Here is a 27887-nt window from a genome sequence, read left to right as displayed (position 1 = left end):
TAGATGTTTCTTCTTAGTTTTTGATTATGTTGTTTATCCATTGCATTTGTTAAGCATTTAGTTATTTTGGTGTATATATTGTTTTACATTTCCGTCGCTGTAAAACAATCTTTGAAGTTGGACAAGACAATGACATCTTCAGTATTATGAATATATGCTGGCTTTGAAGTTTTGAAATCTGTATTTCTGAGATTTTTTGTTTTGAAAGTATATTTGAGAGCACACCAGTGTCGATAACCTCAGGTTCGAGGGCACGCAACTTTTTGTCTATTTATATATAAGCACGAAATTTTAAATTTTTTTATTTATTAAATTATATTAATATTATGTCCGACCATTGGATTAAACCGATTCATCGGTTGGATATTTTTGTAAAATTGATCGATTCGATTGCTTATCCTATTATGAAAAAATGGATACACAATACAATATGATGACGCTTCCCAACCGTCGATTCAAACAACAGCTTCTAACCAACGGCCAGATCTACGTCACCAAGGGATCCGTTACACCAAGAGCTAGTTCTCCCCTCAATCGACGGCCATAAATAACCCCTGTCACCCATCTACGGCTCACATTCAACGTACCGCCACGTAAAATCCATCCTAGATCCATCAAATTCGCGGACTCCCCTATCAGCCGTCTTCGCGAAATCTCTCCTCCTTCCTCTCCAGCGAGAACTGAAGATTGGAGGGAGGGGTAGATGAACGGCGGAGATTTGAATCAGCAGCAAAAGATGCAGCAACAGCAGTATCAGCAGCAGTGGGCGGCGATGCAGTATCCGGCTATGGTGATGCAGCAGCGGATGATGTACAATGTGCATTACGTACCGTACTACCACGGCCACCATATGCAGTAGCAGCAACCGCAGACGCAGCTGGTAAAGAATAATCATCAGATTCAGAGCTCGGGTGATGACAAAAAGACCATCTGGATTGGAGATCTTCAGCAGTGGATGGATGAAGATTATCTGCAATCTTGCTTTTCTCGAACTGGAGAGGTAAAAATGTTATCTTTACTATATCGATAGATTAAATTCTTTTCTTGATTGGTACTTGGAGTTTCTAATTATTCATTTTTACGGTGGGTGGCTTGATTTGAGCCTATAATTTGGAAAATGGCCGTGTTGACTTAAATATCTGTTATTTTAACTATATATGCTGCTTTTACTTGTTTAAGCGTCTCTTTATCCTGATGGATAACACACAAGCATCCATGATTTGAAAATAATGTAAATTCAACTCAAGAATCAAGGTTCATGGGAAACAAATCTCATCATCTTAACACGTGGACCACCAATAAAACTGAAACTATGGTAAAATCTCTTTAAGAAAGAATGCAAACCACTAAACGCCTCTAGATTTGTAATTTTGGCTTAAATCAGCACATCTTTTTGAGTTTATATGTGGTTTAGAGTTTTACTTGGTCAAAAGTTACTGATTTATAGGCTCTAGAGCCTATACTTATCTTCAGAGTACTGGGATAGAGTTTGGTTTAATAAGGAATTTGTGTGGCTTGAAATTCTTCATTTCTTCTACATCAATGGTCAACCGTGAAAGAAAAAATGATGAACTTTGACAATCTTCATTAAGCTGTTGATGATTTGGTGTTTGAATGAGCTGCAATCTATGGATATTGGTCTGCGATAGCATGTAAAATCGGATTTTGTAACTGTTCGAACAGTGTTTTTTATATGGCTTGCTTGAGAAAGTTTTATCTGTGAGGGTCAAGCTGAGTTTAAGTGGAAGAGTTTTGACAATATCAGCATCGTCACTATACCCAAGAACTATCAGCAATAAGGAACTCTAGCTGCAAGAGTGAGACGTTTAAAGCTTGTATGCATATATTTGGGAGCTTAGAGAATGATGCTTGAGCTTAGTTTTTTTTGTTTGTAGTTCCTAGATTTTGGATCAACTAAGCGCTCTCTGTCGAGAAGGCTATCTTCATAAAGGAGATAAAGACGAGAAAGACTTCCCTTTTTCCCCGATGAACGTTTGTTGAGTCAAATTTTCTCATGGGTGGAGGTTAGTCACAGTCAGTTGATCTGGGGAATTCCTCGTGATTTAAAATTTTGAATGTAGGAGATTTCTGAGATCAGTTGAGCACAAAACTTTTTCATTTAGTTACTAGTCTTGAAATTTTGGTTTCCAACTTTGACAACTCTTTTGAAAAGCATCTGTCCTTTTTATTCGAAATGTTTATCTAATTTTAGGAGATGGGAAAAGTCATAAATGGTGGATAACTAAATGATATCTATTTGATAACTAGGGCGAGATCTCAGCAGGCCAAAATGGTCTTTTTTTATTTGCTATTTTAAGTTACGTGACAGCTTTGCTCAGTTGCTCAAATTGTCTTCATTTTACTGCTTAATCTATTGGTTAAAAATTGATCCTAAGTTGATTGAGTCTCTTATATCTTTACTTGACCATTAGTCCTTCAAAATCATAGTCCTCTCTAATCATAACCTTTATCAGTTATCTAATTCATAGTGCTGATATCAAATTCTTCAGTTGTTTGAGAGAAAAATTCAAAAATGCTCTCATCCTTGGGTTCGTTGAGTTTCGTCGGTATTGGCTTTTGTCCATTCAGTGGCTCGTGACATTCCTCATCGCCGATCACTTACCTCAACACCGGTCCCGACGCCGGTCGCTGATCCACCGGAAAGCACTCTTTAAAGTTTAACCCTACGTTTTTTTTCTCTCATCGCCAAGCTTCTTGTTCTGGTCATCACGTCCTCAATCTTTTTTCTTCGGAGTATATTGGCATACTCGCTGGATTAACTTTAGCACCGGGAACCACAATGACATCTGGGTTATCAGTTTGTGATGAAGTGATACACATTGAACACAAAGTCTTTGCGCTGCGGTTGGGTAATGGGGGCGGTTCGATTTGGTGGGAAGAGAGAACCAGGAAGTCGAGCTTTATGATGGACTTTGATCGAGACGAGGCAAGATGGATAACCTTAAGATTCAATGATTTCGTCAATAACGTTTTTCCAGAATCAGAATTCTATCGATATAGGGGAAGGAATGCGGTTTTCATGTTGCAGAAATTCGCGAATAAACGTGGAAGCTTCATCGAGATGTCCAAATTCAATTCGAGGGGTAGAAAGCTAAATACCATCGTGCCCAGCGGTTATAAATCATGGGGCTGGAGGAAGATTTCACTCACTTTGGGGAAGCTTTTGTCAGGGAATTATCAGAGGAACAACTTTGCAATCTACTTTACATAGTGGCTTCTACCCGTTACGAAACAATTCTGTTAAACAGTATGATAGAGCAATAGAGAAGGAGTCTAAACCAAGGGAGAAGGTTGTTACGGACACGGGTGTTAAGCATTTTAAGGAGATGAAGTGGCATGAAGCAGTTGTTACCAGAGGAAGGGTGAATATCGCTTGGGAACTCATTCAACAAGTCCTTGGGAAGGCTACAAACAAATTGGTCGAGGTATTTCCGTTTCAAGCCAACAAAGCCGTATGGTGGCCATCCAGCTCAGTAGAGTTAAGCTGAAGAGAGGCTTCTTCGACAACGGGGTGACTCTGGAGTTTGAGCAATGGAGACTGGACAGTAACAAGGCCGATAGGGTGGAGCAATGTTGCAACAGCTGGATCCTAATTTATGGGATACCTTGGAACCTATGGTCACAGGATACATTCAAGATCATCGGGGAATATTGCGGGGGCTTGCTGGACATTAGCGATGATACTTTATTCTTCCGTAATCTGGAAGCAGCCAAGATTAAGGTTAAAGGCATCGAAGGAGGGTTTATCCAGAGTAGGATGCACATTCCGATTGAAGGGGGGAACTTAGAGATAAGAATTCGAGTGAAATCTTTTGATCCGATAGCATATCAGCAGTACCAGCGCCAAACTTATGCACAAGTTGTGGTGAATGGCAAGAGGACTTTGGCGGAATGGGGCAATAGAAATATCCATGCGGAACAGAGAGGAGTTTCGGATGTCAGAGGATGTAATATATCAGGTAACATAGACGCGGGGGTTATACAGGATCAACAAAAGAACGAGGAAACCGGAAGGATACGAGATACTCATGGGGACAACGGGGAAAGGAAGGAAGGTGCGCAGGCTTCAACAGATTCGAAGGTAGAACAGCAGCGACCAGCAGGTTATAAGGGTGCATCATCACAACACAAGGGGGGAAAGTGTACAACATATTGAGGAAAGTAGCGCCAAAAGATGCATCAAATTTCAGAAGCTCGCCAATCCAATCTACCAATAACATAGATGAGGAGGAGAAGCAAAACAGGGAGGGTTATGAAACCAGCACTCATATTCTGCCTTCTTATGGGAATGTTTACTGCAGAAAACATAAAAGAGGAGGTGCTTTGATAGAAGATGGATGCGGCGGCGATGAGAAGATAGATTCAGCTTTCGGTAACAATGAAGCCAGTAGGAATTTTGGGGTCCAGGATTCAGAGGACAAAATATCAGTGGAATTCGAAGATTCAAGCGATGATTTGCTGGAAAATGAACTTGAACTCTTGGATAATGATATCCAAGGAACTGTCCGGTCAGAGGAGGACATGAATTGCGTGATAGAGGCAACAGTAATGAAAGAAATGTTCTCGTCACCAAAGAGGACTTTGTCACTCACCGTGCCAAATCCACCTGAAAATGCGATATCTACAGTGGGACATGTACTAACCAGTTTTCATTCTTCATTACTAAACCATTCTTTCAAACTTCATTCAATTCTACCTTCATCTTTCTCGGCTCTGGGGTTGTCTAGTGGTCTAATAGGAGGAGGGGGTGAGAGGGTAGATGTCTTGTCGGGTTCCGAGAGGATAATTTGCAATGGGCTACAAGTTCATTAGAATGTGCATGTTACAAAGGAAATCCGGGAAGTCGGTGCAGATGGAAAATGTGGGTTTGAGGTTAAGGTATTGACGGGTCCTCTGAACAGAGAATTAAATAGGTTGAAGTGTGGAGTTAATTACGATAGAGGTTCTTCCTTGAGGGGTCCAGAAGTTTTGTTATGAAGCTGTTCTCTTGGAATATCAGGGGAGGAGGGGCGACTAAACGGAGAGAGCTAGTACGAACGGTCATAAGAAAGGAAAATCCAGATGTCGTTGTGCTTCTGGAAACAAAGAAAAAACATGTTGATAAGCGGTTTGTGTATAGTGTGTGGAAGTCTAGATTTGTGGAATGGGTATGTTTACCTTCGGTTGGGAGATCAGGGGGTATTCTTGTGATGTGGGATCCGAGGGTGGTGGTGGTCAGTAATAATTTGATAGGGGAGTTCTCGGTGTCGATTGAAATTAGTTTGAATAACAACATTAACTGGTGGTTCTCAGCTATATACGGACCGGTCAAGCCCAGAGAGAGGGAAAGTTTCTGGGATGAAATATCAAGATTGAGCTCTATTTGTGGGGATTTATGGTGTCTGGGTGGTGATTTCAATGTCGTCAGGAATACGGGAGAAAAGATGAATAGCCTTTCAAATACCAGGAGTATGTTATGTTTTGACGGATTGATTGGAGATTTGGGACTTCATGACCCTCCTCTCTTAAATGCAAAGTTTACGTGGTCGAATATGAGGGATGATCCAATTTGTTGTCGATTAGACAGATTTCTCATTACTAATGGATGGAGGGATATCTTCCCAAACTTCAGACAAAGTGTGCTACCCCGGATTACATCGGATCATTGCCCGGTGATATTTGATACCGCAAAGTCGAAATGGGGTCCTGCTCCTTTTAGATTCGAGAACGTTTGGTTGTCACATCACAATTTCATAAACATGGTCCACTCGTGGTGGAATGATGGGGTCAATCAAGGATGGGAAGGGTATAAATTTATGACAAAACTCAAAAGGTTGAAAGTGGAGATCTCCCGCTGGAATAAAGAGGTTTTCGGAAATGTGGGTGTAAGATACGCAGAGTTGAATCACAGGATAGATCAGTTGGATGAGTTAGAAGCTGAAGGAGGATGGACTGAGGATTTACAGACTGAACGAAGGGCCGTAAGGTGTTAAGTGGAAAATTTGATTTTTAAGAGATTTCAAATGGAGGGTCAAAAAGCGAAAGTAAGATGGTTGAGGGAAGGAGATCAAAATACAAAATTTTTCCACTCTTTGTTGAATAACAGAAGGAGTAGAGCAACTATCGATAAAGTGGAGTTGGAGTATGGGACAGTGGTTACGGAGGAAGGACAGATAGAAGAAAACATAGTCAATTATTTTAAGAAATTGTATACAAAGTCGGAAGGGAAAGGGGGGAGGTTTTGATGATTTGGAATGGTGCCCTTTGGATACGCATGAAGTGGGGGAGTTGGAGATTCCTTTTTCGGAGGAAGAGGTCAAAAAGCAGTGTTTGAATGTGATGGATGTAAAGCTCCAGGGCCAGCTGGGTTAACACTATCCTTTTTCCAAAAGAGTTGGGACACGGTCAAGGGGGATTTGATGAAGGTGTTTGCTGAGTTTTATGAAGAAGGAGTGGTTAATGGCATTACAAATGAAACTTATATTTGTCACATTCCGAAGAAACAAGATGCTATCAGGGTCAATGATTTTAGGCCAATTAGCTTGACGACGAGCTTGTACAAGATATTAGCAAAAGTTTTGACCACTAGAATGAAGAAAGTATTGAGCGGTACAATTGCGGAAAACCAGAGTGATTTCATCAAAGGGAGACAGATTATAGATTGTTGTCTTGTGGCAAATGAAGTGGTTGAGGAGTACCGTAGGAAGAAGAAGAAAGGGTGGGTAATTAAAGTTGATTTGGAAAAGGCCTATGATAATGTCGAATGGAGTTTTCTTGATTACGTGCTTCTGAAGAAGGGTTTTGGAGACAGATGAAGGAGATGGATCAGAGGGTGTGTGTCTAACGTTTCATTCTCAATTTTTATCAACGGCAAGCCAAGGGGAAAGAGGCATTCGACAAGGGGATCCTTTATCCCCTTTTCTTTTTAACCTGGTCGTTGATGTCTTGGGGAGGTTGGTTGACAAATCAAGGGAAGCAAATGATATAAGAGGACTCGTGGTGGAAAAGGGAAACATTGAAATTACTCATATCCAATTTGCGGATGACACGTTCTTCGTCCAATCTGAAAGGCATGTCATGGCTTTAGTGCAAATAATAAAATTATTCGGGCTGAAATCGGGTTTGAAGATAAATTTTGAAAAAAGTGTGGTGTTGGGAATTAACTTTGCGGAAGAAGTGATTGATTTGGCTCGAGCAATTGGATGTAAACGAGATGATTGGCCAATTAAGTATTTAGGGGTTCCATTGGGAGGGAGGCCTACGACTTTTGAATTTTGGGAACCGGTCGTATCGAAAATATCAAAAAAAACTAGCAAGTTGGAAAAAGGCGTTCCTGTCAAGAGGGGGTCGCCTTACTTTGATTAAATCAGTTTTGAGCGCTTTACCATCGTATTTCATGTCCTTGTTTAAAGTTCCGAAGCAAGTTGCCAAAAAGATGGAAAAAATCATGAGGGATTTTCTTTGGGATGGAGCGGACGGGGACAAGTATTGTCATGTTGTGGGATGGGAGCAGGTGTGTAAACCCAAGGAAAGGGGTGGGCTGGGTTTGGGGAATATTTGTTTACGAAATACGGCTTTGCTGGGGAAATGGTGGTGGAGAAGTACAAGGGAAAGGGAGCCATTGTGGAAAAAAGTTATTTCGAAGCATTTATGGCTATCAAGCCAATGGGTGGGACTTGGGGTTGGCGAGACAAGCGACGTTTAGAAGCCCATGGAAATTTATTTCTCGTTTTTACCTTGCATTTCATCAGCTGACTAGGATGGTTTTAAGAGAGGGCAATTTCATTCAGTTATGGGAGGATAAGTGGGGGGAGAGGGTCTTTCGCTCAAAGAGAGATTTCCTTCTTTGTTTAGGGTTTGCACTGACACTAATAAACCAATTCAAAAGTTCATCGAGGTCGTACATGTAGGTGCAAGCCAATCTTATCGATGGGATGTTCGCTTTAGAAGGAATTTAGATGAGAGTGAGTGGGGGATTTTGTTATTCTATTGGGATTCTTAAACTCAGTCAGATTAGAGTTGTCATCAGAGGATTTCAGGGTTTGGGTGGGTGATTCTTTAGGATCGTTTTCCGTACGCTCTTTTTACGACTCTTTCTTTCACATTACATCTTTTCCACTATTCTCATGTTATGATCATATCTGGAAAGTACCTGTCCCGCAAAAGGTTCAAATTTTCTCGTGGATTGTGGCTTTGGGCAAACTGCCTACCTCAGACTCGGTCCAAAGAAGATGGCCAAGCTGTGCTTTATGTCCGCAATGGTGCACTTTATGCAAGAACCATGAAGAAAATCAGGATCACTTATTATTACATTGTTCTTTTGCGCGAGATTTATGGATAAAGATAATGAAAGAGTTGAGTTTCCCGTGGATACTTCCGAGAAGGGCACGAAACATGTTCATTATTGAGCCCGGAATTCCCGAAGGGAAAAGAGCTACCATATTCTGGTTTTTGATCATTCAATGCACTTTTTGGTCCATATGGCTCGAGAGAAATAACAGAATATTCAAAGACGAGTTTGCTTCCGCGGAAGAAGTATGGGAATCGATCAAATTCAGGGTTGCGACTTGGACAACAAAGCTCAAGGAGTTTAATCTTTTTTCCATTTCAGATATTGTTAGGGATTGGAAGTTTGTACTGTCTTGAGTTTTGTTTCTTCTTTATTTTAATGTCGTGGATTTCTCATCCGTTGCAGCTGTAACACTTTCTATCAATCAATAATATAAATAATGTTTCCTATCAAAAAAAAAATTCTTCGTTGTTTGATTCTTTATAAGTTTATTTTGAGTTCATCAATGAATGATCCAGATCGACCAATGATCCCATATTGTTCTGGAATTATGTGATTATGGGGTACTAATGCTGACTTCTAATGAATACCCTCCAAGGACTTGGCTATATAATGGTTTTTGTTTGTTTAAGAGATTGTCATGCTCGAGACAATGTTGCCATTGATAGTCTCGTATGATTCTCTCTCTGAACAATACTTTTTTGGGTTCTTGGGTCCTCACCATTATTATCATGCAAAATTATAAGAATTAATTAGAAATTTCTGCATTAGGTACCTTCGAATTGGATTCATCACTAAATGATGTCTCTTTTGACATCAAAATTTATTAGAAATGCTTATCAACAAAATCACATAAAAGGCGTAGAACATATATGTGCAGTCCAATTTGAATGCACAATCCTTGGACATCTCACCGGGTAAATCTATATACCTATAAAAGCATGGATTCTTGAAATGTTTTCCAATTGTGAATGGACGTAATTACCCTTCACATTTTTACTTATTTCAATTATCAATTAATATATGTAGTAATTTCACACTTAGTCTATTAAATAATAGTAAGACTAATTAAACACATTTTATGGTTATAATTTTGTGCTTTTAAATTTTTCACATATCTTTTTTTCCATTATAATATTTAATTATGTCATTTCTCATTATTTAAAAAAAATTATTTCATTTCATATACATATAAATGTGTGGATGTGTTTACTTATTTCCATTATCAATTAACATATGTGGTAATTTCACACTTAGTTTATTAATTAATAATTAAATACTAATTAACCACATTTTATGGTTATAGTTTTATGCTTTTGACTTTATTCCTTTATTTTTCATTATAATATTTTAATTATGTCATATTTCATTTAAAAAAAATTATTGCATTGTATATATATATAAATATGTGGATAATAGAAATTTTTTTAATTGTAAACGAGCGTGAGAGAAATAAAATTGAGTTATATCATAATGAAATATTATTTTCTAATATAAAAAATAATATATGACATAATTCTTATAATAAATATAAATTATAATGATCATTGATTAACATCTATCAAAGTATTAGAGCTTTTACATATGATATATTAACATCTTTATTTATTTATTTATTTTTAAATCAAACTAACTAATTCAACAAATACAAAAAATAACCTTTTTATGCAAGTTATGTATTTGGTTATATTTATATTTTTTAAGTGAAAATCATACCGGTAGTTTAAATTTTATATTTAATAATTATTTTATGAGTTTATCAGATTTTATTTGATATTTACCATATAATCTTATTTAAATGAGTTATATTTTACTATCAATATTATTATCTCATTAGTTTTGATATTTTTTTGAATTTTGATGAATATTTATCGTTAGTGTGCTTAATTTATGTAACTTATGATTATACATTGATAAAGTCCATAATTTAATTAATTTTTATTTTACTATGCCTTATAGGTGATGTTTGGATATATATTTTTTAAAAATTTGTTTCAGTTCATTTGGTTCGATATATTGTGCTACTTATAATTTATTTCATAACATAAAATTAACAACTTTAATTTTGATTTGACAAAAAATTTGAAAGTAAATTATATAAGTTCTTAATTAATTTATTCGTCTAACATAATAAGAGAATAAATTCAAGTTAATAACAAAATGATTCAAATTGTTTTTTTATAAAATCAAAATTTTAATTTTTAGCATATAATTGGTATTTACGTGCATCGCACGTGCTTCGTGCTAGTATGTACAAATTAACATAATTAAACCTGCTAGAAATCTAGCATGTATTGATGTAGCTCAGCATCTGAATCTAAGATTACACTAACTTCTCTGGTCTCTGAGAAATCCCTATCCAATAACAAAGCTTGCTAGATGGCTATCTTATGCACGTACGGTGAGCGATGATACTCAATACCGTCGCTCGGAAGACTGCTGCAGAGGAAGAAATGTGACACTTGTTGCTCTGGAAGGCTCCAGAAGAGGAAGCGTGACACACCATTGCTCTGAAAGGCTGATATCGTGGTAAGGAAAGAATGGGCTTCTAGGGTTTATCGAGCCTTGACTCTAATGCCATGTTAACTAACATCATGAGAAATAATTAGAACACCACATAGAAGAAATTCTTATTTTTGTATCTCTGCTTATATTAAAGAGCGAAGTTGTGGGAAATGGCCAGTTTATATCCGGTAACAGGTAATGCCCTCAACATGTGTCTCTTCCGCCACATGACAGACAAAGGACACAATAGCACGTGGGATTGTCTCTGCTCTCCACCACAACACATCACTGCAAGTGGGTTAGGCTTCCTTCTTTGCCTCTTCGTTTTCCTCTTTTCTTCCTTCGTTTGGGAGCCTCGGTCTTTGTCTTCCCACCATTGCACCGAGCAAAGTCCAGCCAAAAAAGTTTGCTTGTTGTGTTGTCTGCCTCCTTGTTGCAGTTTCTCGGGCTTAACTCTGTTGCGTGGCGTTCCCCCTTCTTGGCATTGGTAAGCTTCTTATGTGTTAACCTCCTCAAGAACCTTTACTTTACAGCAAATGGCATGTTTTAAGAATTAGATTAATTTTAACTAATTATTTCACAGTATATTTTTATTGTTTCCCTTGTGTAGAAAACGTTAGCAATTGTCCCCATTTATAAATGACGTGTAATTCATAAATTTTTCTGCATATCTTTTGTTCTTATTTTTTAAAATAACTAAATTATTCTTATATATAATTCTTAAAAACCGTTGGCCATGTTTCAACGCAACCAGATTATGAGAAAGAGTGAAAGGCTCATCAGAGCAAGGAACCCCTCGGTGAGCTGGGAACTATGGCTGCTGGTGCGTAAATTCCTTAATTATTGCCTAAAATTTTTTGTTTTTCTCAACCTACCATGCATGTCATTGGATCATAGAATAATACAAGATTTTAACATTAGTAGGTTTGATATAAATTGGATGGGGTTTGAGATGATATATTTCAAATTTATTATCTTGCTTGAATGGATAAAATTCAATTATAATATAAATTAACGTCATATCAAGTTATCCAATTTTATTGGAAATTACGATTGATTTACATCTAAGATGAGTATTATTTGGATTTCATCAATCAAACATTTCCCAAATCAAATTCCACTGTTAAATTCATCAACCATGCAGGTGCAAACTTATTATTTTGACACGACCTCGCAGGATTGTGGTTCACACAAATGAATTCTCCTTGTATGCATGAATGATACATCTAACTAATTTTCATATATATTAATCTTACAAAAGAATTACCTCAAATTCTGAGGATACTACATTGTATGATTATACAAATTTATTCAGTCCCGGGATATGCCATTAGGATTTCTCTTTAAATAAAAGTTAATAATAACAATGGATCATTCATTTTGTGATCAAATCGGTGAAATCCAGTGTCTAGGAATCCCATCAGCTTCATCACCCAAAATACAGTTATATATAGGTAATCAAATAATAATCATTTACCAAATTAGATTATGTTGAAAAATTCAATTATCATTATATTATTTTTGACATATTTACATGAAAATGATCAGTATGAGAAGCACCAGGCCAAGAAGGCCCCATATAACAAGTACAGGCACAAAATACAGGAGGAGGTTGCGACCGCCGTGGCGGTGGGAGCCGGTGGCTACACATTCCATGAGCATCACCAGAAGTCCATTCCATCCTACTCTAAATAAAAATTGTGCGTGTGGGTCTCTATTGTTATGTATGTGTATTTATAGAGAAAAATGATTTTTTGGTCACCTATTTTTTTCATGTATTGTTTTGATCCTTTATGTTATCAAATTTTGGTTTTAGTCTTACAGCTTTTTATTTTTGGCAACTCTATTTATTTGTCCATCCCAGAGTGCTGATTTGACACATACACGTCAGCGCCACATCATAATTACATTGGTGTCACGTCAACGTCAGCTCGAAAAAAGCCTAAAATTGAAACAAAAGAAAACAAATATAACATAAGAAAATGAAATTTGGCGACACGGAGAATCATAATTTCAAGAAGATAAATATACATGACCAAAAAAATAGTTTCTCACGTATTTAGATTTATCTATTATTTTTATAAATATATGATTTTCATTTGTGAACTTACTATTTTACCCTTTTATTTGATTTATAATTTGTAATGTTAATGAGGTTATTTAGGTCATTTTCTATGTTGGTTTAATATAGTCATTAATAATGGACTTAACTCAAACAACATAGTTATTATTTAGATTTTACTCTCAAATTTATTTTAATTAATAAATTTTTTACATTTCAAATTCATGGAAAATCCTTATCTTAATGTTATACATTTAAAAAAATTGCTACTATTACTAACATATATTACTATTATAAATAAATATATATATATTATAAATATAGTTATTATTTTGATTTTATTTTCAAATTTAATTTTATTACTTAATTTTATACCTTTCAAATTCATGGAAATCCTTATCATAACCCTTTTATTTGTTTTATAATTTGTAATGTTCATGAGGTTATTTAAGTCATTTTCTATGTTGGTTTAATATAGTCATTAATAGTGTACTTAACTCAAACAAGATAGTTATTATTTTGATTTTACTTTCAAATTTAATTTAATTACTTAATTTTATATATTTCAAATTCATGGAAAATCCTTATCATAATGTTATACATTTAAAAAATTGCTAATATTACTAACATATATTACTATTATAAATAAATAAATAAATATTATAAACAGAGTTATTATTTTGATTTTACTTTCAAATTTAATTTAATTATTTAATTTTATATCTTTCAAATTCATGTAAAATCCTTATCATAATGTTATACATTTAAAAAAAATGCTAATATTACTAACATATATTAATTATAATAAATAAATAAATATTATAAATATATTATTTAATAGTGTACTTAACTCAAAAAAGATAGTTATTATTTTGATTTTACTTTCAAATTTAATTTAATTACTTAATTTTATACATTTCAAATTCATGAAAAATCTTTATCATAATGTTATACATTAAAAAATTGCTAATATTACTAACATATATTACTATTATAAATAAATTATTATAAATATATGACTTTTATTTGTAACTTACTATTTTATCATATAACATATATTACTATTATAAATAATAATAATATTATTATTATAATATATGACTTTTATTTGTAACTTACTATTTTATCATTTTGTTTGTTGTATAATTTATCATGTTCATGAGGTTTTATAAATTATTTCTATATTAGTTTAATAGGATTATTAATAGAGTACTTAACTCAATCAAACTATTTATTATTTTAATTTTAATTTTAAAATTAATTACTTTAATTTATATATTGACATAAAATTCATAGAAAAACACTATTATAAACTTAACTCAATTTAGCTATTTATTATTTTAATTTTACTTTTAAATTTAAAATTAATTATTTAATATTTACATTGACATTAAATTCATAAAAATCACTATCATAATGTTATAAATTAAAACAAATTGTTAATATTAGGAATATTAAGGTAATAATGGAAGACAAATGGAGATGAGTGTGATTGAATAAAATTAAATTATTAATAAATATTGAGGTCATATAAAACATTTTTTTTTCATTTAGAATATAGATATTTTTAGAGTACTTATGTATCAAAAGAGATACGTGATTGAGAGAAAATGTTTGTATGTAAGTGATTTCAATGCAAATATTTAAGCTATTTAGTCAATTTTTGATATATGATGCTAAATAAATATTACTAAATAATATATTATCTATTAATCTATTAAATATATGACTTTCATTTGTAAGCTTACTATTTTACCATTTTTTTTGTTTTACAATTTATCATGTTCATGTTGTTATTTAAATATTTTTTATGTTAGTTTAATAGGATCATTAATAGTGTACTTAACTCAATCAAACTAATTATTATTTTAATTTACTTTTAAATTTAATTTTAGTTATTTAAATTTATACATTGCTGTCAAATTTATGGAAAATCTCTACTATATTAATGATTGGTAATAATGGGAAGACAGACGAAGATGAGTCAGATTGAATAAAAATAAATTATTAATAAATATTAAGGTCATACAAAACTTCTTTCTCCCATTTAGAATAAATATATTTTCAGACTCTTTATGTGTCAATAGAGATACGTGATCGAGAGATATTGTATGTAAGTGATTTCAAACATTGTTTAAGCTATTTGGTCAATTTTTTCTTTTATAAATGCTGCTAAATAAATATTACTAAATAACACGATCCATTTGATCATTTTGTGTTCTTGCAATGAGATGAGTTTTTTATCATAGCGTTAACATGTTTTATTGTTATATGTCATTTGTATTGATCATGTTATTTTGGATTGTTTATGTGATTTATTTGTTCGCCGAAAGAAAATACAAAACAAAACCACATATCCCACAAAAATGGTTGTTTTTCAATTTTTTATTGTTGAGATATTTTGTTAATTTTTAAACACACAATGCATGTTTTCTGTTTGCTTAGATTACTTAGTTTGAAACGACTTAGAAAATATTAAAAATACCGAAATATTTTTTCATTTTTACCTTATGTCTCTGAATATCAAGAGATGATATTTTTTATTTATTGGGGCAAATATATTTCTAGATTTCTGTCTATAAATCAATATTTAAAATTTTTACGAAAATTATTGTATTCTCTATACAAAATTTTTGTATTTAGATTGATAGAATGTATTTGAATTTGAGTTTTTATGTGCTTGCTTATATTATTTTTGTAGTATTATTTATTGTGAAAATAATAGGTGGACTAAAAATGTAACGTTCCGAGAATTTGAAGGGTCACGTAGACCACATGCATGCAAGTCTTAAATTTCTTTGGTCTTTTATTAATTTGATTTAAAACATTAAATGTATGTTTATTTTATTAAATTGTGTTTAATTATTTTTATGCATAATTCATGCATGATAGAATTTATTTCACGAAATTTTAAAGGTTCATGCATTAAAGATTTTTTAAGTTGCATTTCGCGCTCGAACGAGGAACGGAGACTGGGGAAATTTTCAAAAAATTATTTTATTACATGATTTGTTTTTAAATATTAATTTAAGATGTTTTAAAGGTATTTTTCAAGAATTGGGATTTATTGGGTATTTTTAACCGCAAGATTTTAATTTTTATCGGTACGTAAATTTTGTAGAATCGCGAGACTTTTTGGGGGTTCGGCTAATATTTTCAAAATCTTTCCAACACGAAATATTTTTCGGGAGTGTGTTTGGATTTAATGGGCCTACTTTTAAGCTTGTTGGGCTTAAAATAAATTTTTAACTTTTAATTAGTAAATTAAGGCTCATTAGCTAATTGTTAACTACTTAATTACTACTTAATTAATCCTAAACCTATCATTCCCCACCCCACCAACCGATACCCTCACTCCCACCAGCCTTTATTCTCGAAAAAACACCAACCGACACTTCCCCTCAGCTATTTATCTCGGCTTCTTCCCCCAGTAGCTGAATTGTATCGGTTTTGGCTCGTTCTTGCATCCAAGGCTCTCCGGCGTTCCTCTCTTCATTCTTCTCGAGTTCTTACATCTTAAGGCACGCATTGTACTTTCGTTTCTGCATCTCTCACGCTGTATACATGCTGTATGATGTCTGCTGATATGTGTGTCATTCATGTATTGCTCGGCTCATGCATAGTTTTTACGGGTATGCTTCGGTTGGTGCATGAAATTTGTATTTTCTTTACATCCAACTCACGTTTTTGTGGTCCTTGTGTAAAGGGGGCTGTCCTTGGGTGCGTTGAGGTTTGGAATTATCAAGAAGCAGATGAACAGTAGGCGGGAACCGAAGGCTGCTTGTGATAAGAGGGCCGAGATGTGTAGCGGCTATGGTTTTCTCGTTTTCTTTGTCTAGATCGGTGGGTAGGTGAAGACCGGTGGTGCAAGGGCGACTCCAGACCTTGGACCAGACTCTGGTGGGTCTTAACCATGGTCTGGAAATCTGCAAACGCTGCTGGTTCTGTCCTAGAAGCCGCAAGGGAGAGTTGGGCGAGGTTGGTTCGACTTGTGTGTCCACGGCTCAAGAGGCTCCAGTAGGTTGCATGAGGCTGTGACCACGGCTCAAGAGGCTCCAGTAGGGTCTGGTCTAGGTGTAGGACAAACTGGTTAGTGACCGGTACCGTCGGCTGTAGGCTAGCATCAAAATTCTTGGATGGTGGCCACACTAGAGGTCGAGTAAGGAGATGTGCTGATTTCCAGCAACTTGTAAGGTTTTTTTCGTAATGTTTAAGGGACGGGTATAGGTGTTTTAAGGGCTGTAAATGTGTATATTAGGTGTGGACAAAAGTTAGGAGAAATTTGGTTAAGTGTTGACTCGATTCGGGTTAAAACCGGGACACCGGTTTAAGTTTTAAAACAATTCGGTTGAGTTATGAAATGGGCTCAAGTTTATGTTTAGGAATGATTATAAATAAGTTTTGGGATGTTTTAAGGAGTTTGGTAAGTTTCGGATCAAAATAATGAGTTTTGGAATTATCCGGGATTTAATCACCGCACGACACGTAATTTAAAGAATTAATTGAAACGCTTAGATTTAAGCTTGATAAAATTATGGAAAATTATATTTAAGCTCAAATAATTTTTAGAAGTCAAATTTTTTAATTTGGGAATTTTATGCTAAGGTTTGGTTTAATTCGGGATTAAAACGCATTAATAGGTTATATTTAAAGATTAATTTAAAAGTCATAGATTTAAGCCAAATAAAAATATGGGAAAGTTCTTGTAAGTTTAAATAATTATTTGGGACGTGTTAGAGTTAATGGAATTAAGAAAATGTCAAAAAAGTGAAATTTTACGTCTATGGGCAAAATGGTAATTTTTGGGTTTCAGGAGCAAAATGGTCATTTTGCACCTGGGGTGAGATGTTGGTCCTGGCAGCGCCCTGAGCACAAAATTATGATATTTTAAATGTTTATGCATCATGTTTACGATTTTTACGTAATTATGATAAATACGTTGCATGCTTGGTTTAAAGGAAAAATTATGTATATGCATGCTTTTGTTAAGTGATGAATATGATGACACGTTTTGAAGGAAGTGATTTAGTTGTGACTAACACGATAACACGATGATATGATTGGAGATATCGTGAGGGAAAAGGCCCCAGAGGGAGCCCGTTTACGGGAGAAGGCCCCAGAGGGAGCCCGGCGACCGTATTTCCATTGACATGATATGATAGGCTCGGGCTCAGTGGGCGGGTAATGCCGTTGCTGATGACTCTCGCCGCCGGGTACCGCGGTTACACATAGATGGATCCATCGACTGACGTGATGACATGATGATACGAAAGTCACAGCTAATGAACTGAATTCAATTAAAAGAAAATGTATACTTATATGATGATATGAGATGACATGCTTTAATATGATACGATTTTACATGAAACGTATATGTATATGATGACATGAGATGACATGCTTTGACACGATACGATTTTACACGACACGTTTACGTTATGCTTTTAAATTCATGAAAGATATGTTGAGTATGATATTTTTCACTGCTGTGTGCTATGTATATGTACTTGTTATTCCTGGTACAGGTGTGTTGAATCTTTAGACTCACTAGGCGTGTGTGATGCAGGTGAACTTAATGATGAGGAGACTGGAGGTGCCGAACTCTGAGTAGGCAGATCTGGTTAGGTGACACGACCCGATGACCACATGTTTTCCGCATTACGAATTATGAGATTGAGAGGAGATGAATATTTTCATACGTTGATAATTTTAAGATTTTTACTCGTTTATGCTTACGTATGATTTTGGATGAGTTTGGTTATTTTAAAATGTGCTATTTTTACTGACAAATATTTAAGATCATTTTTTTTAAATGTTATATTTTTCTATTACGATTTTTACTCCTTTACGTTTACGATTGATGTTGGTCATTTTAATTAAACTGTGATATTTTTACGGTAAGATAATTACGATCATTTTTAAATGTTATTTCCAAACTACGAGCTTTATAAAAAAAATATAATGAAAAATAATAAAAAAAAAATTTCCGCATTTTTAAAAACGAGCGAGACAAGACGTTTCAAAAAAAATTTGGTAGGTTTAGGAGTCCTTTTGTGGACGATAAACATGGATAAATTGTTAAAAAATATAATATCCAGTAGATTTTTGGCATGCGATACGATTTTTTTATAATTCAATGATTATGCATGATTATAAATTTTAATTATATCACTAGTTAACGTATGCTTTGTTGTTGCTAGATATATTTTGTCAATTATCTAATATATTTTTTGGTTTAAGAAAAATTGTGTGATTTTATATTATATTTTACGACTATTTTTCTTAATGGTTTTATTAAAGGATTTTTTCATGATGATTTCGAGGCACCATTTTTTACTTTGTGTGTTTTTTTCAAAAAAAATGTTGAATATCTATGAAATAATGACGTTAATAAGGCATCTTCTCTTTATTTGAAAAAAATATCAGAAAATTTATACCAATTGTTAATAATATGAGTTAGTATTTAATTTGAGAGTGATTTATGCTTTTCGTTGCTCGTGTATACTTCCCTTTCTTTGTTATTGTACTAAATAAATTATTTTTAAACTTCGAGTTATCATTTTTTCTCTTATCGATGTTGTTTGTGTTATGATTTTTTTATTCATTTTGATTAATATTGTTGGTGGTAATTGATTTTTCTGATATTATATTATGTGACTTGTTGTTTATATGAAAATAATTATGAGAGTACACCAATCAAAGCCACGTATTTTGGGTCTTCTGTCCTACTAAGAGGGTAATAAATGGTTTCTGTGAAATATATAATTTCTTAGTTCTTCATACATATAGTCTACAAAATACGTCAAATTTTGAACAAAAAAGTTAAGATAAATATAATGGATGAAAAATAGACATGTTAAATAAAAAATAATGTTTTGTATTACTATGTCCTAATTTCTGTATTATATAATTGAAGCACATTTTTTTATAGATATTAGAAATTAGGTCTAACTAACATGAAACACATATACATATATATTAAATCATATTTAAAGCAAAATATTAAGATCAAGAATTATTCAGATTTAAATTTCAACGAAGCACAATGAAGAAGAAATTGAAGAACTGTATGTGTACGTCAAGTGTTATATAGTTATTATATTGCTACTTCATGGTTTGCGACATATGGATCACATATAAAATGTCAATATTTTTAAAAAATAAAATAGTTTTTCAAAAAGAAAAAATTCTTCATTCAGAAAAAAATACATGAAAAACAAATTGTGCATAGTTCTCATTCTATTTATAAATGATATGGGAATAATTCTAAAGTTTTGTTGACACAATAGATCAATTTTTTGTGCATTTTATTGAGACATCCAGTTTCACTTTATTTCCTCCAATATTATCTCGATATATTTCGAGGTGGCTAAATGGTTGTTTTTGCCTCTTTTTTTAGTCAAAGTGTCTAACCAACTAATTCATAAGATATATGATGCCAACATAGAAAACTCCTCGCCAAATAAATTCATTTAGCCAAATATTGAAATTCAAATAAATTCTACAATATTTCATAAAATTAATTTTGACTATGATAAAATGCTTATGAAATATAAACAGTTGTATTATTATATGAGATATTGAATAAGAAAAATACTTTGACATATATTTGAATGATATCTCATATGCATATCTTAATTATGTTATTCGTGTCTTTTCTCAAGATTTTTAAAATACCATAATTAATTTTGTATGTCGTTCCACGAGATACAAAATATTTAAAAACAAAATGTTAACTCAATAGATTTTTTTTGTTTCAATGAATAATATAATATTATGTTCTAGACACAACAAATGAGATTGAAACTATATCATCCTCATGACATGATGCACGCAATCATTGTTCCAAAGCTTTCAAAAAAAATGACGAAAGAGGTGATTCTACTGAATTGCGTCAAATTAAACAAGGACACAATTATAAGATATAGTCATTTGAAGAGATTTTCAAGTATTTTTTTATCACAGTGATTGAGAAATAGTTGTTAAAATTATTAACTTTACAGCTATATGTTGATAATAATGATACTAAATATATAAAAACAATATCACAAATATCATGTTTGAAGAAGGTGCAACACCATTCATTGGTTATGTTGTTGAAGAATATATATGTTATGCATACTTTTAGTCACAAATAAAAATCTATCACGATTATAAGCATTTTTTCTTAAGAGTTATAGTTGATGATTGTCAAAAACTGAAAAATCATTTAACAACAAAACAAATAGTCGAAAAAACAAGATTATCAGATAAAAACAATGTAGAAAACCTAAAAAATGTCGTGATAAGGAATCAAGCTACGAGCATGTCAGATTCCCAGATGAGGATTGTAGATAACATAATAGATGTTAAAACGATAAGACACTTGTTGAGTATACAAAAATAGTTATATGCATATTATAACAAACTACACAAAGAGTTGTTGAGTTGTCAAAATCAACCAAGAAGCATATTGAAAAGTGTGTCAAGTGGATAAGACAACTTCTCCGATTCATATAACGTCTATGGTCATGATTTTTTATTTTTGTGGCTTAATTAGTTTCAATTGATAAATGCTATTAGCCATGTTTTAATTCATTTAAATATGATCAAAATTTCATACATATATTTTCAGCAGTTCAGGTTTTCACGTGCAGCGCACGTATATATATATATATTTGTGTGTAAGAGAATACTTTTTATGGCCTTTCTTGGGTTGCATGTAGGGGTGTTCAAACTTCGGATAAAACCGAAAAAATCGAAAACCCAAATCGAAGAAACCGAACACTGAATCGAACCTAAAACCGAATTTTATGATTCAGATATAAATGTTAAAACCGAAATTTATTTGGTTCGGTTTCGGATTATATATGTCAAAACCGAACAGACCGAAAAAATCGAAATTTTATTAAATTAATAATTTTATTTTTATTATATATTTTTTGAGATGATATCAGTGAATGACACCTTACACCCACTACCATGATTTAAGTATGGATACTCTATTTTCGGATTTATAATAACCTATTTATGGAGTAAATCCTTGATTAAATTTTAAAATGAGCAAATACTTTATGTCCAATTTGGAACATGTTATTAAATTTCTCCCATTTGATTATTTTCACTTTTATAAATTCTTGTTTTTTCATTTTTTACTTTGTTAAGCATAGTGCCAACTTGAAATACTAATAATATGACTATGGATATAAAAGAAAATAAAAAATTACTATACTCATATTTGTAGCTTTTAAAATTAAGTTATTAAATAAGACGACCGAAAATGAACACATGGTTAGTTACTTTACATATAAATATGAATGCTCATATATTATACTATAAACTTGGGTAAGACACTTCAAGAATTGAGGTGTCCCTACCTAGTTTACTACTATGAGTACAATTCTATTCTGTAGACCACCTCGCTACTTTTGGTATATGAGAAACTAACTGCTAGAAACAAGTAAAAAATTGATCTGCAAATAAATAGAAAGACATCTACAGCTGTATGCAATTCCCTTAATTGTTCCTACACTATCCAAAATAGCAAAACAATTTTATTAAAATGTATTTTTCAACTATATAGATTTTGATAAAGCATGGCAGGACATTTGATGGCCTTATTTTTTTTTTTTTGTATTAGTAGCAATTAGTATCCGTAGAATGTGACCGGACAACATTAAATTTGCCTTATCTTGTATTTACAGGTGGGGGGGGAGCATTTAGATTTCCGAGGTGAATTAGAAATTTTTTATATTTTTTTAATGTTAATTGGGAACTGTTACTTTATCTGAATATCATATTTGTGCTATATCACTCTTGGAATTGATCTCTTACGAGATCCATACATGCAGTTTGTTTCGGTGAAGAATATACACAACAAGAGACTGGCCAATCAGAGAGATATGGATTCATCGAGTTCAATTCTCATGCAGCGGCTGAGAAGGTCCTGCAAAGCTACAATGGCACCATGATGCCAAATACCGAGCAAACCTTCCGCTTAAACTGAGCAGGATTTAGCACTGGTGATAGGTGCCCTGAAGCTGGTTCCAATTTTTCAATATTTGTTGGAGATTTGGCTACTGATGTTACTGACGAGATGTTGCATGATATCTTTGCCTCTAGATATCCATCTGTCAAAGGTGCAAAAGTAGTAGTTGATTCGAGCATTGGTCGTCCAAAAGGATATGGCTTTGTGAAGTTTGGTGATGAAAATGATAGGTCTCAAGCCTTGCCTGAAATGAATGGTGTCTGTTGTTCTAGTAGACCTATGCGTGTTGGTGTTGCAACTCCTAAGAAACCTTCAGTACAGCAACAATATTCTTCACAAGGTACAGAACCCTTTGCACTGTTCTGCAACTTGTGACATTTTTACTCTGAAGATTCACCATCATTTACATTGTTCTCCATATAATTTATTTGTGGTGGGTGGTAGAGCACTTGTGTTTATCTATAAATACGCTATTATTATTTGACACCGCCATCTTCTTTGCCCATTTACTTTTGATTCTTACTCTTGCTGAAAATTAAACGGGAGCTACTGGCTTACATCTTTGTTTCATCTTTATTTTGGGTCAAACCTCATTGAAGTTTGTCTTTTACTCTGTCAATAGCAGTTCAGAGATGTACAATGGTTTAGTTTTTCTTGAAATTTTGTACTTACTTTCACCATGTAGCTTGGTATTTTCTGGTGGATATGCACCAAATGATGCTGTGCCCCAAGGTCAGTCAGATAGTGATTCGCCTAACACGACAGTGAGTCCCCTTCTGCAGTTAGTTGCCATAAATTTTTATTGTACAACAATTCATGTATCCGTTTTTGTTCTAGATATTTGTGGGAGGACTAGACTCTGATGTCACTGATGAGGAACTCAAACAGTCTTTTAATCATTTGGAGGAATTCTGTCTGTAAAAATACCTGCTGGAAAGGGATGTGGCTTTGTACAATTTGCTAACAGGTAAGTCATCTGTGTGCAGAAATTATGCTAAGTGAATTAAAAAAGAAAAAGAAAGGTTCAGATGGAAAAATTTGTTCATCCATGCAAGAAATTGGATGTGTACCTTATGCTGGACCAAGAGATGTTTCGATTAAGTCATAAGATGCAAACACTTGGCAACATTAGAATTGCATTTTGCTAACATCTTCATTTTTGGTAGGTTATGTTTGGATCCATCAAATTGAATTTAATTGGGATTTGAACTCAAATAGTTTAAACTTCCTTTGATTTGAAATATTGGCTGGATGGATGATGTAAGATATTTAGTAAAGCCCTTCACATTAGGATGGTTCGTCCATCACCATCTTTGGTTGAGATAGTCAACTTATTGTTGAGAAGTAATTCAAACTTGACCAAGTCATTTATCAATTTTATTAGTTTCTAGATGGTTGGCTAGTGCCATAATAATCTCCTTGTTTGTTGAGATATCTTAGGAAGTTGTTTTTTTTTTTGTAAGCCTATATACTGGCACGTCATTTTCCTTTTGAAGCAGAAATAAGAAAACAAGTGCAAATAAAACGTCTTTTGCTTTCATTCTTATTCTCAATTCCTATCAAAGTGGTATCAGAGCCAGGTTCGATTATAACTGGGCGTGCTTATGGCAAACAACAATGTTGTGAACGTTTCTCAACCAGCAATTCCACTTTTCAAAGGTGAGTGCTATGACTTCTGGAGTATCAAAATGAAAACTTTGTTTAAATCTCAAGACTTGTGGGATTTAGTTGAAAATGGCTACTCTGAGGAGGATGAGGAAGCGAAGGTAAAGGAAAACAAGAAGAGGGATGCAAAAGCCTTGTTTTTTATTCAGCAGGCTATTCATGAGTCTATCTTCACTAAGATTTCAGCAGCAAACACTGCCAAAGAAGCCTGGACAACATTGCAAACATCCTTCCAGGGCTCCTCAAAAGTAATCACGGTAAAACTCCAATCTCTTCGTCGTGATTTTGAAACCTTACAAATGAAAAATGGAGAATCGGTACAAGACTACTTGACAAGGGTAGATACTGTTGTTAATCAAATGAGGTCCTATGGTGAGGAAATCAAAGACCAAATCGTTGTTGCAAAGGTACTGAGGAGTTTGAATTCAAAATTTGATTATATAGTAGCTGCTATAGAGGAGTCTAAAGACTTGACAACTTACTCATTTGATGAGTTAATGGGATCTCTACAATCCCATGAAGTAAGACAGAAGAAATATGAACCAGATGAAGAAAAGGCCTTTCATGTGAAGGGAGAAATGTCCAGCAGAGGACGTGGCAGAGGAGGCTATCGTGGAAGAGGCAGAGGACGTGAAAACAACAAAAACAATATCCAATGCTATTATTGCCAACAATATGGACATGTACAAGCTAATTGTTGGAAAAGAGAAAAAGACATACAAGCAAATTGTGCTGTTCAAGAAGAGGAAGAAGAGGAGGCTAAGTTGCTTATGGCCTATCATGATGATGCAAAGATCATGAGCGATATTTGGTGTTTAGACAGCGGATGCTCTAATCAAATGACTAATGAAAAGTCTTTATTCAAGGAACTTGATGATTCCTACAAGTTGAAGGTAAGAATCGGTGACAATAAGCAGATGCAAGTTGAAGGTAAAGGTATTGTGACAATAAAGAATGATCACGGTAATGTCAAGTTTCTCTATGATGTTTATTTCATTCCATCCTTGTCACATAATCTGTTGAGTGTTGGGCAGTTAATGGGAAGTGGTTTTTCTCTTTTGTTTGATGATAATTCTTGTGTGATTAGAGAAAAAACTTCTGGTCATGTTGTAGCTAATGTTTCTATGACTAGAAACAAATTATTTCTTCTTGAACTTTCTAGTGTAGAGAGTTATGCTCTTGCTGTTAAAGAAAAGGATGAATCCACACTATGGCACTTAAGGTATGGACATTTAAATGTCAAGGGTCTGAAATTGTTAAATGAAAAAGAAATGGTGAATGGGCTGCCTCAAATTGATTCACTTGAGTTATGTGAAGGTTGTGTATATGGAAAGCAGAGCAAGCGTCCTTTTTCTGTAGGCAGGTCTTGGAGAGCATCTAAAACTCTTGAGTTAGTGCATGCTGACTTATGTGGTCCAATGGAAACTGCATCATTTAGCGGGAGCAGATATTTCTTACTCTTTACTGATGATTACAGCCGCATGAGTTGGGTATATTTTCAAGAACTCAAGTCAGAAACATTCTCAAATTTTAAGAAGTTTAAGGCCTGTGTTGAGAAGCAAAGTGGCACATCGATTAAGGTGCTTTGAACCGATAGAGGTGGTGAGTTTTTATCTAAAGAATTCTCTTTATTCTGTGAAGAAAATGGCATTCACAGGGAATTGACGGCGCCTTATACACCACAACAAAACGGTGTGGCAGAATGCAAGAACCGCACGGTAGTAGAGATGGCAAGAAGCATGTTGAAAGCCAAAAGTCTTCCGAATGTATTTTGGGCAGAAGCAGTAGCCACATCAATTTATCTTCTAAATTTATCTCCAACAAAAGTTGTTCTGAATCAGATTCCTTATCAAGCGTGGAAAGAAAGAAGGCCCTCGGTAAGCCACTTACGTATCTTTGGTTGTATTGCATATGTTTTAATTGATTCACACAATCGTCGTAAGCTTGATGATAAATCAGTAAAATGTATTTTTGTTGGTTATTGTGATCAATCTAAAGCATATAGGCTATATAACCCAAAAAGTGGCAAAGTGATTATTAGCAGGAATGTTGTTTTTGATGAAAATTCAAGATGGATATGGAATGAAGAATCAGATGGTATTAATGTTGACACAACTGAATATGAAGTTCTACAGAACACACCTGAATTTGTCAGCTCAACCTCAACAACGACTTCCATATCCTCTAACTCCAACAGCAATAACTCATCAAATGATGAAACTCCACCGAGAAAATTCAGATCATTAGCAGATATTTATGAGGGTACCCAAGTTTTATCTGTAGCTGATCCTACAAACTTTGGAGAAGCTGTAAGCAAAGAAGAATGGTGGACAGCAATGAAAGAAGAATTGGAGGCAATTAACAAAAATGCAACTTGGGAATTGGTGGAGTTGCCAGAAGGAAAAAATGTCATTGGAGTAAAGTGGGTATTCAGAACTAAGTATAATTCTGATGGAGAAATTCATAAATACAAGGCAAGACTCTTGGTCAAGGGATACTCACAGCAGCAAGGTATCGATTATGAAGATACTTTCTCTCTCGTAGCCCGCTTTGAAACAGTAAGAACTCTTCTAGCCTTAGCTGCTCAATTAAGATTGGTTGTTCATCAATTTGATGTTAAGTCTGCCTTTTTAAATGGTGAGTTGGAAGAAGAAGTTTATGTAACTCAACCTGAAGGCTTTGTTGTTCATGGTGAAGAGAGAAAGGTGTACAGGTTGAAAAAGGCTTTATATGGCTTAAAGCAAGCCCCGCGTGCATGGTACAGCAAGATCGATTCTTACTTTCAAGAAAATGACTTTAAGAGAAGCAAAAATGAACCCCCACTTTATTTGAAGAAAGCTGGTAACGATTTTCTCTTTGTTTGCTTATATGTAGATGATATTATCTACATGGGTACTTCCTGTTTTATTAAAGAATTCAAAGATAGTATGAAGAACAAATTTGAGATGTCAGATTTGGGTATATTGAACTACTGTCTTGGTTTGGAAGTGAATCAAACTGATGATGGGATTTTTGTCCATCAAAAGAAATATGCTACTGATATTCTAAAGAGGTTTAATATGCTCAATTGTAAAGTTGCAGACACACCAATGAATTCGAATGAGCAATTGCAACTTAACGACGAAACTGAACCAGCTGATGGAACATATTTCAGGAGCTTAGTGGGGGGTTTAATATATTTAATTCACACCAGACCAGACATTGCTTATTCGGTGGGGGTAATTTCAAGATTTATGCATTCTCCGTCAAAGCATCATCTTGGAGCAGCCAAAAGAGTATTGCGTTACATTGCTGGAACAATTGATTTTGGTCTATGGTACAGTCAAGTTGCTAAATTTAAATTAAGGGGCTTTACTGACAGCGATTGGGCCGGGTGCTTGGATGATCGAAAGAGCACA

The 27887-nt window shown here is 34.0% G+C and overlaps 2 protein-coding genes across 3 annotated transcripts in view; both read left to right on the top strand.

The window, feature by feature from the left end:
- The first annotated feature begins 433 nt into the window (after nucleotides 1-433).
- LOC142541672 (uncharacterized) lies at nucleotides 434-12604 on the top strand. The gene is made up of 5 exons (XM_075648148.1): nucleotides 434-1000; nucleotides 11030-11089; nucleotides 11235-11282; nucleotides 11550-11618; nucleotides 12344-12604. Exons 1-5 carry the CDS (start codon nucleotides 956-958, stop codon nucleotides 12488-12490), a joined length of 369 nt encoding a protein of 122 aa, XP_075504263.1. The 5' UTR covers nucleotides 434-955; the 3' UTR covers nucleotides 12491-12604.
- Nucleotides 1034-27887, top strand: part of LOC142541682 (polyadenylate-binding protein RBP47-like) — a 28964-nt gene continuing 2110 nt past the window's right edge. Inside the window, exons 1-5 of one of the 2 annotated variants that reach the window (XM_075648163.1) lie at nucleotides 1034-1817; nucleotides 1896-2024; nucleotides 22688-23164; nucleotides 23510-23588; nucleotides 23662-23791. In XM_075648163.1, the coding sequence (XP_075504278.1) occupies nucleotides 22933-23164; nucleotides 23510-23588; nucleotides 23662-23680 (330 nt within the window). In that variant the 5' untranslated portion in view covers nucleotides 1034-1817; nucleotides 1896-2024; nucleotides 22688-22932 and the 3' untranslated portion in view covers nucleotides 23681-23791. Of the gene's footprint in view, nucleotides 1818-1895; nucleotides 2025-10361; nucleotides 10820-22687; nucleotides 23165-23509; nucleotides 23589-23661; nucleotides 23792-27887 lie in introns of those variants that run through there. The other variant, XM_075648158.1, reaches the window with a different exon arrangement.

This window comes from Primulina tabacum, chromosome 1 (genome assembly GCF_025594145.1).
Source record: "Primulina tabacum isolate GXHZ01 chromosome 1, ASM2559414v2, whole genome shotgun sequence".
Taxonomy (NCBI): Eukaryota; Viridiplantae; Streptophyta; class Magnoliopsida; order Lamiales; family Gesneriaceae; genus Primulina; species Primulina tabacum.
This window is presented reverse-complemented; position numbering and strand designations above follow the sequence as displayed.